Raw genomic sequence first — 14,821 nt, 5'->3', positions numbered from 1 at the left:
CGCTAATTTTATTATTGACTAGTTTGTTGACAATACAGCATTTAGTTGTCAGTTTAATATTTATTAGGTACTAGAACACTTTAATAATAATAATAATAAAACCCTTATCCGCACCCCAATGGTGCATAGGGCACTGTGTCATATTAACGCAGTGTTATCTTAATCATTTACACATGAAGGAAAGGTGATCAGCCCTCCGCTTCAGGTACCAGTCCAGGGTGATATTGAATAAATATTACAGTGAAAAAATCACTTATATTTATTTTACCCCCCTTGGGAATCGAACCCGGGACCTCCAGAACGGTAGCCGAGCATGCTGACCATTACACTACGGAGGCGGACAGAACAATTTAAAGTGGTCTGAAAATATTATTAATTGGTGCATGTGTTCAAAAATAAAGAAAAATGTACAAACTGGTGAATATAGGTCTCTTATTTTACATCCCTCATATTTACAAACATTCCATTTTAACAAGAATAAAATTAAATATTGCGTGAAATGTCTTTTACTCATACTGAAAATAAAAACTTATTTTCTAAGGAAGAAAATTTTATCATTTTGGGCTTCATTTTATAATAACATTTGTGTTTGAATGTTTAAGCTAGTATGTATATATTTACAAAGTAGATAAGCATTATAATACATATCCATTGGAAATGAAATAGGGCATTGTAGATTGAATACACCAAGAAATATACAAAATAAAAAGTAGGTAACTAAGAAATGTATCCATCTCAAACTCACTTAAAACCTAATATGATACACAAAATTAAAAACACAATTCGCTCACTCCTTTCAAGAACGTCATAAATCAAAATACTTGATTTTTCAGGAGAACATTTTTACAGATAAAAAATATAATACAATGTATTAAAAATAAATATCAAGCCACTTACCGAACTTTTTACTGTGAAACAGATCTTTTCAGTAAAACCTGAAGGTTTTTTCTCCATTTGAAAAATATTTAGTAATTAAACAATACCTTTTTTTCAAAATGCAAAAACAACGCTTTCTGTCCTGTAGCGGGTAAATATTAAGTTAAAAATATGCCTCTTTTGCTGGGATATAGTACATTTTCTGGGCATTTAGAAAACATGCACAACTGAAAATTGGCGATTTTTGATTTATGACGTTCTTCAAAGGAGTGAGCGAATTGTCAAGAAAATTCTGTCATATTTGTTTGATTTCATTAATTGATTCGGCAGTCGTTACGAAGTAAAATCTATTCATTTTTTAATTCAGTTTTACTTGGTAAATACCACCATATCTATTATGACATGTGTTTCAGTGCATTCCGCATCATTTTCAAACACCGTATTTGAAAATGTTTGAAAATGATGCGGAATGCATCGACACACACGTAACAATATAATTTAAGAGAGAGTGGTATTTACTAAGTAAAACTTAAATTAAAAATATTTATTTGAATAAATAAGTTCAAGTACAAAGTTTTAGTTCGTTCTTTAAGGTTGAATTTTCTTTGGAAGTAAACTTTATAAATGAATGTTGGTAGGCATGATTACTTTCATATTTTTTTCTTAAATATGCCTAAATTAATCATTGCAACAATGTAATATTAGATTAATTCCTTTCTACTGTTACAAAACAATGAAAATATTCCCTGAATAAAAATAAATCATGGTTTTCAACCCCTGCCTTGTTGTGTATATAACTGAATTTTTTCAACAGAATTTTGTCGAGTATCCCACCAGTCTGATGATGTCAGTAATGACGAAACCCGGTCACTGGTCAAATAAAATATATGTGGAACAAACTAAAGAGTTGTTATTTTACTGTAGAAAATATTCCTACGATGTAAAATTATGTTGATTTTATTTAAAAAAATTAAACACGTGTATAAATAAACCACTTGTTGAGTTTTATTTCATTACACACTACTAGTTTTGAGAACTACAGTTGTTTTCATCGACAGGTGAATAGTTAAACTATTATTAGTATGTTTTACTTATCACCTTTCGATGAAAACTGTAGTACCGTAGAACGGGGCTACTTGAACTTTGATATGTTACTTGAGCCCAGTACAAAAAAAATATTTAGATCTGTATTTGGTCTACAATAATGAGCGTACTGACATGATTCATTGTTTCCCTGACAGGTGACACTTATTGTCACATTACGTTCATTTTTGTAGACCGAATACAGATTTAAATCTCTTTTTTGTACTGGGCTCAAGTCACACATCAAAGTTCAATTAGCCCTGTTCTATGGTACATAGTAAAATGTCATCCACAAAAATGCCGAATCAATAAATAATCAAATTACGATGACAGAGCTTTCATGACAAGCGGATTAAGCCGATAACTGTAGTACAAATGCACATGAATGCTGTTTAGTGGACACAGAAAGCAAAAAGTGAAGATTCAGCGCAGGAACTGCAAAGACCTGTCCAAATTGCACAGAGATGGGCTGCAAGATGAGAAAAGATGAAGCGAGCAAAGCGGCTATGTTGGGCGGCTGGCGGTGGGTTGGCCGTACCTTTGGACGAGTGCTCGGGTGGGTGGTGGGGGGGTGGTGGTGGTGGTGGTGGTGCTGGGTGCGGTCGGGGGCCGCGTGGAGATCTGGATGCGCGGCGCCGGAGAACTGATCCTCACAAAGCCCAGCGTGGACAGTTCGTACCCCAACTCATTCCTGTCATCCAGTGCACTTGACATACACAGACGTGCGCGTTAATTACAAATACAGCAGACCCGCCTACAACGTTGGTATCCCTTTATCTTAGGGAATTTTATAAGGGGTTAATGTTTTAAATTGTATTTTTACATTTTAACTTGCAGAATTGACTGTAATAATAATAATAATAATAATTTTTGATAATTTATAAAGCATTGTTGGGTAATATATCCAAAATTAAATACGGTTTATTTGGTTGAATTTTACATTTATTTATGCATATTTTAATACGTGACGCGTTTCGTTTTCTTAGGACATTATCAAACACTACTGGCATCACGTCACGTATTAAATTATACATACTCTATGGCGTGCGTCACGTATTAAAATATACATAAATAAATTTAGAATTCAACCAAATAAACCGTGTTTAATTTTGGATATATTACCCAACAATTCAACATGGAATTCTACCAACTGTCTGCAGTTATCATTTTCATAAAATGCTACCTCAAGGGCGCTTCGCTTTGAATTAATTGGGGAAAAGATGATAGTGGAAATGATTTAGCAAACAAATGTATTTTTAGTTTTTTTCAAAAGATCATCTCGCTCTCACTATTGCTAATCATTGGTGGAAGAGCATTCCACGCCATCGGCCCCGCAACAGCAAAGGTACGCTCGCCAAATTTAGCGCGCTGGTTACGAGCTGGTAAGACCAATCAACCAATTGTAATGTAGTGAGTCATTTAAAATTGAAATACAATTTGAAAACATTGACTTCCCTGTAACGTCCCTTCGGATAACGCGGTACCTATCTCAGCGTTATAGGGCGGTTTACTGTACTTCCGTCTGTACATTACGGATCCGATCGCCCGTATGCGACCGAAGCTACTATAAAGGTACAACTCTCTCGCCTATGTCATGCGTAGATACAAGTGAAATAGGTGTGCGTAAGAGTAATTAATTTAGAAAGTTAAAGTAAAATAATAGTACACCACCACATAACTGCCAAATAAATTATTTAAAATAACAACCTTCATTTAGCCACTCTATTACATGTTACAATTGACCCCGAGGTTTTCAGTTTACCAATAATTATTAGTTCACTTCACTAATACTAAGCATTAACCAATGTTACATGTATTTTGACATAGTGTAATTACGGGCAATTCATAGATAAATGCGAGATTAAACTAATAAACTGTCAAAACATTAAACGACCAAATGTATATTATTTGAATATGACTTTTTATATTCTTTGGGCAATCATATGAGAATATAATTAATTTATACCACTTTTTGTCATCCAATACAGTAAAGCCAATACAGTAATCCAATACAGTAATTTATGCTTATTATTTTTATTTAAAATCTAGAATCTAGATTCAACATATATCTTGAAGATTATAGTCTGCATATATGCAGACTGTAATCTAATATAGCACATTTGCTTTTGTAGTATGAACATGTTTGGTGTTTTCAGAGTAATGATTTTAATATATTATCACAAATGCATGGAAAAAAATACTTTTTAATGAATTATAGAAGTAGAAAACAAGTCAGACCACTTAACAGTTGAATTTCCGCAAGAAAATTTATTGCTGCAGTATATCATTATCCACAAGTCAATACAAGACTGCCCGAATGCCACTCGAGTAAGTCAATAAAAACAGATAAATTAATATATTTGGCTTGGGAAAATCACTATCAAATACAGATTACTACGGGAATACAATTTGGAAAACTTAACAATGCAATACAAACTCTTTTTCTGAGCCACGCTTAGCTAGACTGGGAACTGGTAAAATAACTTCAGAAAATATATGATTCTACGTATAATTTAGTATGTTTACGGTATTGCATGCCACATAACGATAAACTAAATATAATACACAGATTTACACAACTTATTTAAAACATATCTGTTAAGATATCATAGAATATGGATGCCAGTAATGCACATATGTAAACTCACCTTGTGGTACTGGGACGGATGGGTTGCTGATATTGACTTTGATCGTCGATCTGAAATTAAAAATTAAAAATTAAAATGTTGTATAGAAATACGATCTTCAAATGGATGATAAATCGCAAAAACATCAAACCAAACAGGCCAATAGCTCTAGATATTATTATCATCTAATATACATATCATATTTATTAATATCACATTATTATCATGTAACATACATGTATATCATATTTGTCCAGAAATTGTTGGATTTAACTAACTAACTAACTAACTAACCATCACGCCGCTTCCCCGCAGGGGTAGGCAGAGAGAATCGAACGCCACACCACTCTATCCTTGCAAACATTCTTTGCCTCTCCTACATTCATGCATCTCTTCATACATACCCGACGATTATTACGACTCCTGACCCGGCCGCTTTCAAGTATTTGACATACCTGATTGTGCCAAGTTTTCCTCGGTCGTCCTCTGCTTCTTTTTCCAACTACATTCGCCTCATAAATTTGTTTAACCGTTCTTTCTTCACTCATACGCTCCACATGTCCAAACCATCTCAACACACCTTTCTTAATTTTATTATCTTAATCTTATTTACATTCTTTCCTTATTTCATCATTCGAACATCTATCAAACATCGTTTTGCCACACATTCGTCTGAGGGATCGCATTTCGACTGCATTCAGTCTGCTTTCATCCTTCTTTTGCCAACTCCATGCTTCGCTTCCATACATAATTGTTGGATTTATAGTCGACTTATTGTCCCTTGATTGATGCTTCACTTTTTACATCCTTAAAAATAGTTAATACTCTCTTCATACAATGAAAAGTTCGGTGAAACTGTACGATATACTGTAGTCTGTCCAAATAACTGTAGTCACAAAATTCAAGTAAAAACCTTAAATAAATTATTGGTTTAACCACAGTTTTATTATGATAATCAAGTTTTTTGCTACATTGTGCGTTAGATATTTTAAAATTATAAAAATTTTAAAAATATTTGTCCAGTGTTTTTTTGTCATTACTGACATCATAAGACCAGTCTAACGATATCGGTAATGACGAAACCCGATCACTGGTAGATATAAAATAAATGTTGAAAAAATTACATATAATTTTTAATATAATTTTTGACACATCGCTCACCCCTTTCAAGAACATCATAAATCAAAAAACTTGATTTTTCAGGAGAATGTTTTTAAAGTTTAAAAATATGATACAATGTATTAAAAATAAATTTCAAGCCACTTATTGATCTTTCTACTGTGCAACAGATCTTTTTAGGTAAAACCTGAAGGTTTTTTCTGTATTTGAAAAATATTTAGTACATTTAAAAAAATAATTAAACAATACCTTTTCTTCAAAATGCAAAAACAACACTTTCTGCCCTGTAGCGGGTAAATATTAAGTTTAAAACATGCTTCTTTTGCTGGGATATAGTACATTTTCTGGGCATTCCGAAAACATACACAACTGAAAATTAACGATTTTTGATTTATGACGTTCTTGAAAGGAGTGAGCGATATGTTCTTGATAGAACCACAAAAAAATCAGCAAAAGAAGCTGGACTCATGGAATGATTCATGGAATGGAGCAGAAGGCCAGATACATAACAAAATGTTGAAATGTATTTCTAGAATAATTTTTTTGTAGCAAAAAAGGTCATTTTAGTACCTGAGAGTTGATGAGGGCATCATCGTAATCGTCGGCACTGGGCTGTGAGCTGTACACGTTGCTGGTGGGGGTGTAGAGTGGGGCGGTGGTGGTAGAGGGGGGAGAGGCCACTCGGGGGGGCGGGGTGCCTCTGTAGGTCTGCTGGATGGACGGACGCTGAGCCGCAGAGTTGTATTGCTGGGCATAATCTAGAAACAATAATAAAAAATTGATAACCAAGCTCAGAATACTAATCCAATAATTTCAATAAATTTTTAAAAGAGAAATATTATTCCCTAAGCAATAAGTGATGTTTGGATGATAAATCATTGAGAAAATAAAGTTCAATGGAGTCACAGACTCATTTAACAAAAAAATGTGTTGGAAATGCAAAATAGAAAAAAAAATCTTAAGTTCTTGACACATTTTGGACAGGTGTTTTTTATGCCTGGGGACTGCTGGCAACGAGATTTGATAATTTTGCACATATCGCTCACTCCTTTCAAGAACGTCATAAATAAAAAAACTTGATTTTTCAGGAGAACATTTTTAAAGTTTAAAAATATAATACATACAATGTATTAAAAATAAATATCAAGCCACTTATTGAACTTTTTACTGTGCAACAGATCTCTTAGGTAAAATCTGAAGGATTTTTCTCCATTTGAAAAATATTTTGGATATTTAAAAAAATAATTAGACAATACCTTTTCTTCAAAATGCAAAAACAACACTTTCTGCCCTGTAGCGGGTAAATATTAAGTTAAAAATATGCCTCCTTTTCTGGGATATAGTACATTTTCTGGGCATTCCGAAAACATACACAACTGAAAATTGACGATTTTTCATTTATGAAGTTCTTGAAAGGAGTGAGCAATATAGTTAAGACCTTAACAAAGATATTAGTCCATTATTTTCATTTCAAAACATTAAATAATTCCCTCTTATCCGACTTTGAAATGAAGCCAGCGCAGAAGGATAAAATACCCTTCCTGTCCTTAAGCATCAATCAACCAAACGGGTAGAAATACCTTTCCCGTCCTTAGTGTATTAATTAATGTTCTTAACACATTGTAGTCCGGCGCTTCGAACAATAGACTCTATAGCCTATAGCGGACGTTTTTCACGATTAGCGCAAAAATTTATCACTTTCTTAAAATTGACACAATTTCTAAACCAAATAATATTTTCGATTGAAATTTTCAAAGAAATCATATATGGCATTTGATCATCTAAATAAATTATAATCATAATTTTTAATAAGGAATTCCGTATTTCACAATTTTAGAAGCATTGTAAACTCTAAAAAATAGTCTTCCCCTCCGAGGTATCATTCCCTATACAATGCTAATATATTCAAATAATAAAATACCAAACAGTAAACAAAACAGTGCGAGCTGTATGAAAAATAGTCCGATACGTGAAATGACTCAAACTAAACTGGAGATTAAGATCGCATAAAAACTCTAGATTTCTGGCGATTCCTTTACAAGCTACACACTAGCCAATCCGGACAAGGCATCTCAAATAACGTCAACAGACTGTCGCCTAGCACCTAGGTAGCAGATTACCCTTCAACGCGTTTTATTTCACGCTGATAACAAACCCGTATATTACCGTCGCCATCCTCAAGAGGATGGCGACTGACAGAGACAAGTGGCTGACACTACAAGGCGCTGCCTTTAGAAGATGATGATGATATTACCGTTTCCCGCCGATAACCGACAGTCGACAAAAACGGCATTTGCCGTGCCCCGCAGTTGACGGACAGTCCACGAAGAACGGTAAATGCCGTGTCCCGCCGACAATGTGTTAAGAATATACAGCAGATGCAGTCTAAAACAAGTGTATGTATATATAGCATAAAACCATGATAGTAGAAGTTCTCACCGTCTTTGTAAAGTTCTGCGTCATCATCATAGAGAGCGTAGTAGGGCTCAAACTGTTGAGGGTCGTATTGAAGAGATCCATTGTACAGAGCTCGACCTCCAGATGCTTGCTGGCCTCTTGTCTGCTGGGTGTAGCTTGGAGAAGAGTTCACAGTTGGTTCCACCCTGTTACAACACACATTTATAAAATACTCTGTAAATAATGATTCACTGAGTGGCATAAGAAAGTAATATACAAAAATTAACCTTGAAATATTAAATTTTTCAGACTTTCCCGCCAATTTAGGTCATTATTGTGTTGGTATTGATAATCAAACCTTGTGGTGTATGAGGTTGAAATATCGGCAAAATGTGATAATATTTGAATTGAATAATAACTTATTATAAACACAATTATAATTATTTTAAAAGCTTATTTTGGGCCTGTAGTCATACTGGGGGTGACACCAATGATGTTTTATGCTTACATGTAGCACTAAGCACTGAAAAATAGCTGGATTTTGATGCTCATGGTCTCCAATTGTATAGTCTGACTCACAGATTATTAGAGACTGACTAAAACAGCATACAGCCATTTTGATTTGCTGATTTTCAATCATTTTGTGTTTTAGTTATTTATCTTGGATATACTCATAAGAGAATATAAGGGGCCCACGAGATTTTTCTCTTATATCCAACTTTTTTTACTGAGGGATAAAATGACAGGACCTTAAGCCAATTCTTTTATATCCAAGTTTGACTGTAATATATATTTTACTCAATGGGTGTGAATTTTATTTCAATTGAATTATTTTCATTTTATCACTGTTAAATCTATCTATTTTATATGTTTTAAAAAATGGATATTATGATGGAAGGATACATTCAATTTATTATTTCCTTTACTAGTGCTGTACTACAATATAATGGAAAAAAAATATTAAAATTTATACAATTACGCATTTGAATTCAGTTTTTTTTGGTGATATTTCTGGCCAAAATAATTTGTTTCATTGAAGGCTTGTATTCAAACATGATTAATTTTGAAACAGTTACAATAGTGGCGATACTGTGATTGATATATAATAAGAATGGATACCTGTTTGGTGCATTATCGTCATGGTCATTGTGTGAGTAGCGAGTCTCCTGGTTGTCACTGTCAGTTTTCAAGGTTGTCCTCACAGTCGGTACTCTAAAAGTTCTCAAGTCTTGTGCTTGGGTGGTCGGCTTAGTCTGACTGGCTCTTGTGGGGTGGCGAGAGAAAGTCTCTTTTGTAGGGTCACGCTTGATTTCGGTGTAAGTCGGGAGAGTCGACGCTGGCTTAGCTAGTCTGTTTCTCACAGTGTACGGTCTCAGAGTTGTCTGGTTTAAATACCTGGGTTTATTCAGGGTGGAGGGGATTTTTGTAGACTGTACGTGGTTTGCAGAGCCATGCTGTACCTCATAGTTGGTTACCTCCGGTCTTCTTAGTATTGGCAAGGTTGTGTATGCATTGGTGGAGTAAGGTGGCTTCAAAGCGGAATCTTTGGGATTCGTGTGGAGATTATAGGTATCGAACTTTACCGGGACTAATGTGGGAGTTTTTTGTGCGGGAACGGTGGAATGTGGGCTACTGTAATGACTAGAATACCCTTTGTGGGGTTTAATATTTGCAGCCTGGTTGGAGTTAACGTGATTAGAATTGTACGGTTTAGTTATCGGTCTTTTCAACTGTTGCTCCTCATTATCATGATGATGGTTATCTTTGTTCTTTTGTTTATCGTTTTGATCGTCATCATCATCGTATTCTTCTTCTTCATCGTCTTCCTCATCTTCATCGTCATCTTCATTGTTGGTAGTTTCATTATTGACCGCTTGTTTTACGGGTTTACCATGCTTCTTGGAATCTTCTAGATCATAATCTTCATATTCTTCATAATTTTGAGCGATGGGCGGTCTTTGCGGCTTAACTTCGGTGCTCGGCATAAACTTAGACTTTACCGGAGGTTCATAATCGTAATCTTCTTCTTCATCGTCGTAGTAATAATCATTCATTTCCGGGGAAGGTTTTGGAATCGGTCTTCTCTTACCGTGAGTCTTGTCAGTGGTGACTCTATAGTTGTTAGTATTACGTACCGGTGGAAGTCGGTTAGAAATTGTCACAGGTTTTTTGTATGTATCAGAATCCGGTTGGCGTGGCTTAGGATTATCTCTAGGATTTGGAGTTTTATACTTGTTATATTGACCAGATTTGTATTCCGTCGGTTGACTAGGTCTAACGGGCTGCAACTTAGGAGAACCATTATAGTTGGGCGGGTATCTATTGTCGGATTCAACATTTCTATGATCCGAATGTGTCGGAGAAATAAATGATCCGGTATTACTGTTGAAACTAGAATGGAATTTAGGTTTCTGATTGACATTGGTCGGATATAATTGGGTATTTTGATTTTTATAATCGTCTCTGTAGCCACTTGATTGCGGATAAGCCTGACTGACTGCAGTATTATTAGTGTAGGGTTTTCTACGGTCGTTATTATAACCGTAAGTTTGGGTTTGGTAATTCACAGGTGGACTTCTCGAGGAGCTGTGGTAAGAGGGTTTGTTAGGTTTATTAGAATAATGAGATGAAATGGAAGGTTTCACTTGATTACTTAATGGCTCAGCCTGCTCATAGTCATCTTCGTAATATTCATCGCTATCATATTCGCGAACAGGTTTTGTATCAGCCGGACTGGAGGAGGGACTAGGGGATCCATTTGTGCTGTAGATATTATTACCAGGTTTAGCAGGCCAGGACACGGATTTGGTTGTGGCGCTGAAGGGTCTCGGAGTACTCATACCTTCGTAGTTCAGATGATCCTTAATGACTTTTTCTTGTCTCTTACCGGGAGTTGTAGAAGTAGACGGGTCAATATGCCTGTGTTCTGTGGTATCTTGAATATTATTATTTAATTTCTCGACTTGTTTTTGGGGTACCAATGACAAGTGAGAATTTCTTATTTTTGATATAAATGAATCAAAGTCGAATTCGGGATCTGCAAATGGGTTGACTACATTTTCGTACTTATTTTCAATGTGGGAAAAATATTCCGGGGGTTCGGGAAATGGAGGTTTAATTTCGGGAGATTGATCATCATCTTCTTCATTATCCTCCGTCTCTTTTTTAGTATTTTCTTTATCCGATTCATTACTCTCTTCCTCTTCATCTTCCTCCGATTCTTCTTGAGATTCATTATTCTTTCCATCTTTAGATTCTCCTTCTTCAGAGTTAGTATCTTCCTGAGGTTCTTCTTCATTATTATTATCAGGCTGATTATTACTGGAGTCATGATGTTGATCTGGCTTCGGTCTTCTCTGGAGAGTCTGATAGTTTTTTGGTTTGTTACTATTTACTCTAAATCTTTGTGTGGTTTGTTGGGAGTTGATACGCGGTCTTTTGTTATTCTTCCTCGGTGTAGTGCTAGGTTCCTTCGTAACCGATTTGATGCGGTTTCCCGATTGGTTTCCTCTGATACTCTCGTACCTCAATGGTCTGTTGATCGATGAAGAAGTGCTTCGGTACTCTTCGGGTTTTGGAGAACGAACTTCATAATTATGCTGAACCGTGGCTTGTTTCGCAGGTTGGCGATTATCAAAGTTAGCCGTGTTGAAAAAATTTTGTTTGGAAGAAAAAGGAATATTATCGGGATGATTGTTATAAAACCCCCCGCTGAGTGCTGCAAATGGTCCATCACGTTGAGACGAGAGAGATGAGATCGGAGGAGCTTTGGTGATCAGAGAAGCTGGAGCTCCCGGCTGAACAGAAAAATACTGAAAGTTTTCTTTAAATAAGGGCGCTGGGGTTGTGGTAATAGGTAAAAAAGGATTATTTGAGTAAGATATGAAACTGCTGGATGAATCTGGAGAGAAGTTGGGAGCAGATGTGGATAATTTGATATTATCTGTAATTGGATTTTTATAGCTTCCTTGATTGTACTGCTTTGTGTTTCCTTGGTTGTTTTGATCATTTCCTTTAATATTATGTTGACTGTTTGCATGTCCCTGATTGTAGTGACTGTTTGCATTTACCGGCTTAAATTGACTACTTGAACTCCCTTTGTTAAATTGGGTATTTGATGTTCCTTGACTATATTGATTGTTCGTATTGTAATTAATTGGGGTGAATTTTTGGGAATTTATGGCACTATTTGAGCCTGCATAGGATGGGAATGAAGTGTCAATTTGGGCGCTCGGTTTAAAGGGAACTTTTACAGAACCTTGTTGCAGACTAGAGTAAGATGTGGAAGGATAAGCGCTGTTTATGTTTTGCTTTGGTTCACTCCACCTCTGATTCAAACTAACATCTTGCGGAATTCTTCCGTAACGTATTTGTCTTTTATCTCTGTCTGTCGTTTCTGTTTCTTCCGCCAGCTGTCGGTCTGTTTGCTTACTTTCAATTTGCGTGTTCTCTTCCGAAGTCTCCCTTCTATATCTTTTGTGAACAGTGTGTGTTTTTAGTAAGTGGGTCAGGTCATTTTTATTATCGATGTTGTTTGTTGGTTCGGTCAGGTATTCAATGTAGTCAGTCAAGTCCAGTGGTGATTCACTGACAAAAAATAAAATTGCTTAGTCATGAATAGTCATAAACTTTAACAGATTATAAAGAAATAAAAACGGTTTTTATGAAAGCTTACCATGTAAAACACCTATGAAGCCACAAAAACTTTAAGTGCTATGTGACTAAAAAACTAGCATACTATTGAAAAAAAAAACAGAAATTTTAACATCCTAACAATACGGACTGACGAGTGGTTTTGAAATAGCAAAGTCATCAGAACGAAACATATAGATGTAAAGATAAAATTACACTGCATATACTCGTATATAATGAATTATCGATCCACTGCAATCGAACTCCAACTGTAATTGTCCGCCTCCGTAGTGTAATGGTCAGCACGCTTGGCTACCGTTCTGGAGGTCCCGGGTTCGATTCCCAGGGGGGGAGTCAAATAAATATGAGTGATTTTTTCATACTAATATTTATTTGATATTACCCTGGGCTGGTACCTGAAGCGGAGGGCTGATCACCTTTCCTTTGTGTGTTATTGATCAAGACAACAATGCATATATATGATGCAGTGCCCTATGCACCATTGGGGTGTGGAACAAATATCATCAATTCTTTATACAAAGACAACTTTAATAATAATCAATTGTAATTTCAAACAATAATATTAATTTCTAATAAAATCATCAGTAACAATGACAATATGAATTAAAATAAATATGGTTGTATCTCTTTTTCAATTTTTATCCGCGACCCCTGTCAAAGCGTGGCTGGAACATTTGTATGGACATGAGAGTCATATTTGACGCGCACAACATGTTATTGTTGTCTACTATTGTTGATTCGGTGCAGATGCATATAGTTATATGTTTGTATTTAAAACCTACATGTTGATAATTCAACAGTCAGAAGTGGACAGTATTATCTAGAGCAATACCTGTAATTCTGCCTCTGCTGGTCCACCTGGGTCCCGAAGGAGAAAACTCCGATCTTGCCCGACTGAATGGTGTTGGGGGTGATGCCGAGCGCGCGGCCCTGCCCGTCGCGGTCGCGGGCCACCTGCCCCACGCTGCTGGGCCCGCCGCGCAACACGCGCTGTGGACTCTCATTTTCTAGCTCCTCGGCGGGAGGTAGTTGCTCGTCCACTTCCGCGTACAGCTGTTGCTGTAGAACAAATGGCAATAGTGAAGAATTTTCATGCACACACAATAAATTGACCACTAATGAGCAGTGTTGCGGATGGCGCATATATTGTATTGCGCTAACCCGAGAGTTGCTCATGTGTTTCGACTTGTTCAATTCAATTCAATTCAATTCAATTTATTCAATAATTAATATATACATTACAAATTAACATTTAAGGTGTATACATTAAAAAAACAAATTAAAAAGTAAGCAAGAAGACTCTTGTTAAATATGTAGAAGAATCCCGCTTCGGAAAACTCCTTCGGACACATGGAACAGATCAATATCCAATGTGATATTGTTCAACATAGCGGTAGCTCTTCCTACAGGCATAACCATCGGCAGGTTGGTCCTGTGTATAGGAATGTGAAACAATCTATGCCGACGCTGTCTTAGGTAACTATCGGGAACATACAGACCAATGCTCCGGATAATTTCATGATTGTTTGCGTTGCATAAAATAAACAACTGAACTGAGCTTGCCAGTTGTCATTTGATACTTTTTATTGGAATTTTTTTGATAATCGACCATTTTTCATCTTTTTGTTTTTTAGTATTATTTTAGTAGGACTTGTTTTTTTTTATATCAGGTCAAGTTTTTTTTTACAGCCTCCGTTTAATTTTTTATTATATCTTGATGACTTTTAAATTTTGTAAACTCTTTAAATTAAAAAAAAAAACTAAATAACCTGATACTTTAAGTTTTATTTTTGTAAAAAAAAATTTGCTCAAAACATAAGATTAGTAAAAATTAAAAACTATATTTTCAGGCGTCTCCTAGTATGTAAAATAATTCAGGAAGAATCTTACTGACATTTCACAAAAGTCTCTACTAAAAAAAAATACTAAACTCAACAATAGATGTTGCTGAAGAAGTAGCATATGCAAGAAGGTATAAATTGAAGCTTATGCTCATCTATAATAGTGCTTATAACTAACTAACTAACTAACCATCACGCCGCTTCCCCGCAGGGGTAGGCAGAGAG

At 35.6% G+C, this 14,821-nt stretch overlaps 1 protein-coding gene across 2 annotated transcripts in view; it reads right to left on the bottom strand.

Moving 5' to 3' along the window:
- The window catches only part of Cda5 (Chitin deacetylase-like 5), a 203,815-nt gene that overhangs the window by 14,867 nt on the left and 174,127 nt on the right, over positions 1-14,821 (bottom strand). For both annotated transcript variants that reach the window (XM_088273878.1, XM_088273810.1), the window contains exons 4-8: positions 13,588-13,814; positions 8,145-8,308; positions 6,276-6,463; positions 4,608-4,657; positions 2,498-2,665 (exon numbers count right to left, since the gene is read on the bottom strand). In XM_088273878.1, coding sequence (XP_088130004.1) covers positions 2,498-2,665; positions 4,608-4,657; positions 6,276-6,463; positions 8,145-8,308; positions 13,588-13,814 — 797 coding nt within the window. The remainder of the gene's footprint in view (positions 1-2,497; positions 2,666-4,607; positions 4,658-6,275; positions 6,464-8,144; positions 8,309-13,587; positions 13,815-14,821) is intronic.

The sequence above is a fragment of the Brachycentrus maculatus genome, unplaced genomic scaffold, assembly GCF_059751285.1.
Source record: "Brachycentrus maculatus isolate JH-2025_06_01 unplaced genomic scaffold, ASM5975128v1 h1tg000004l, whole genome shotgun sequence".
NCBI lineage: Eukaryota > Metazoa > Arthropoda > Insecta > Trichoptera > Brachycentridae > Brachycentrus > Brachycentrus maculatus.
Note: the sequence above shows the minus strand (reverse complement) of the source record. Positions and strands in the feature narration are given on the sequence as shown.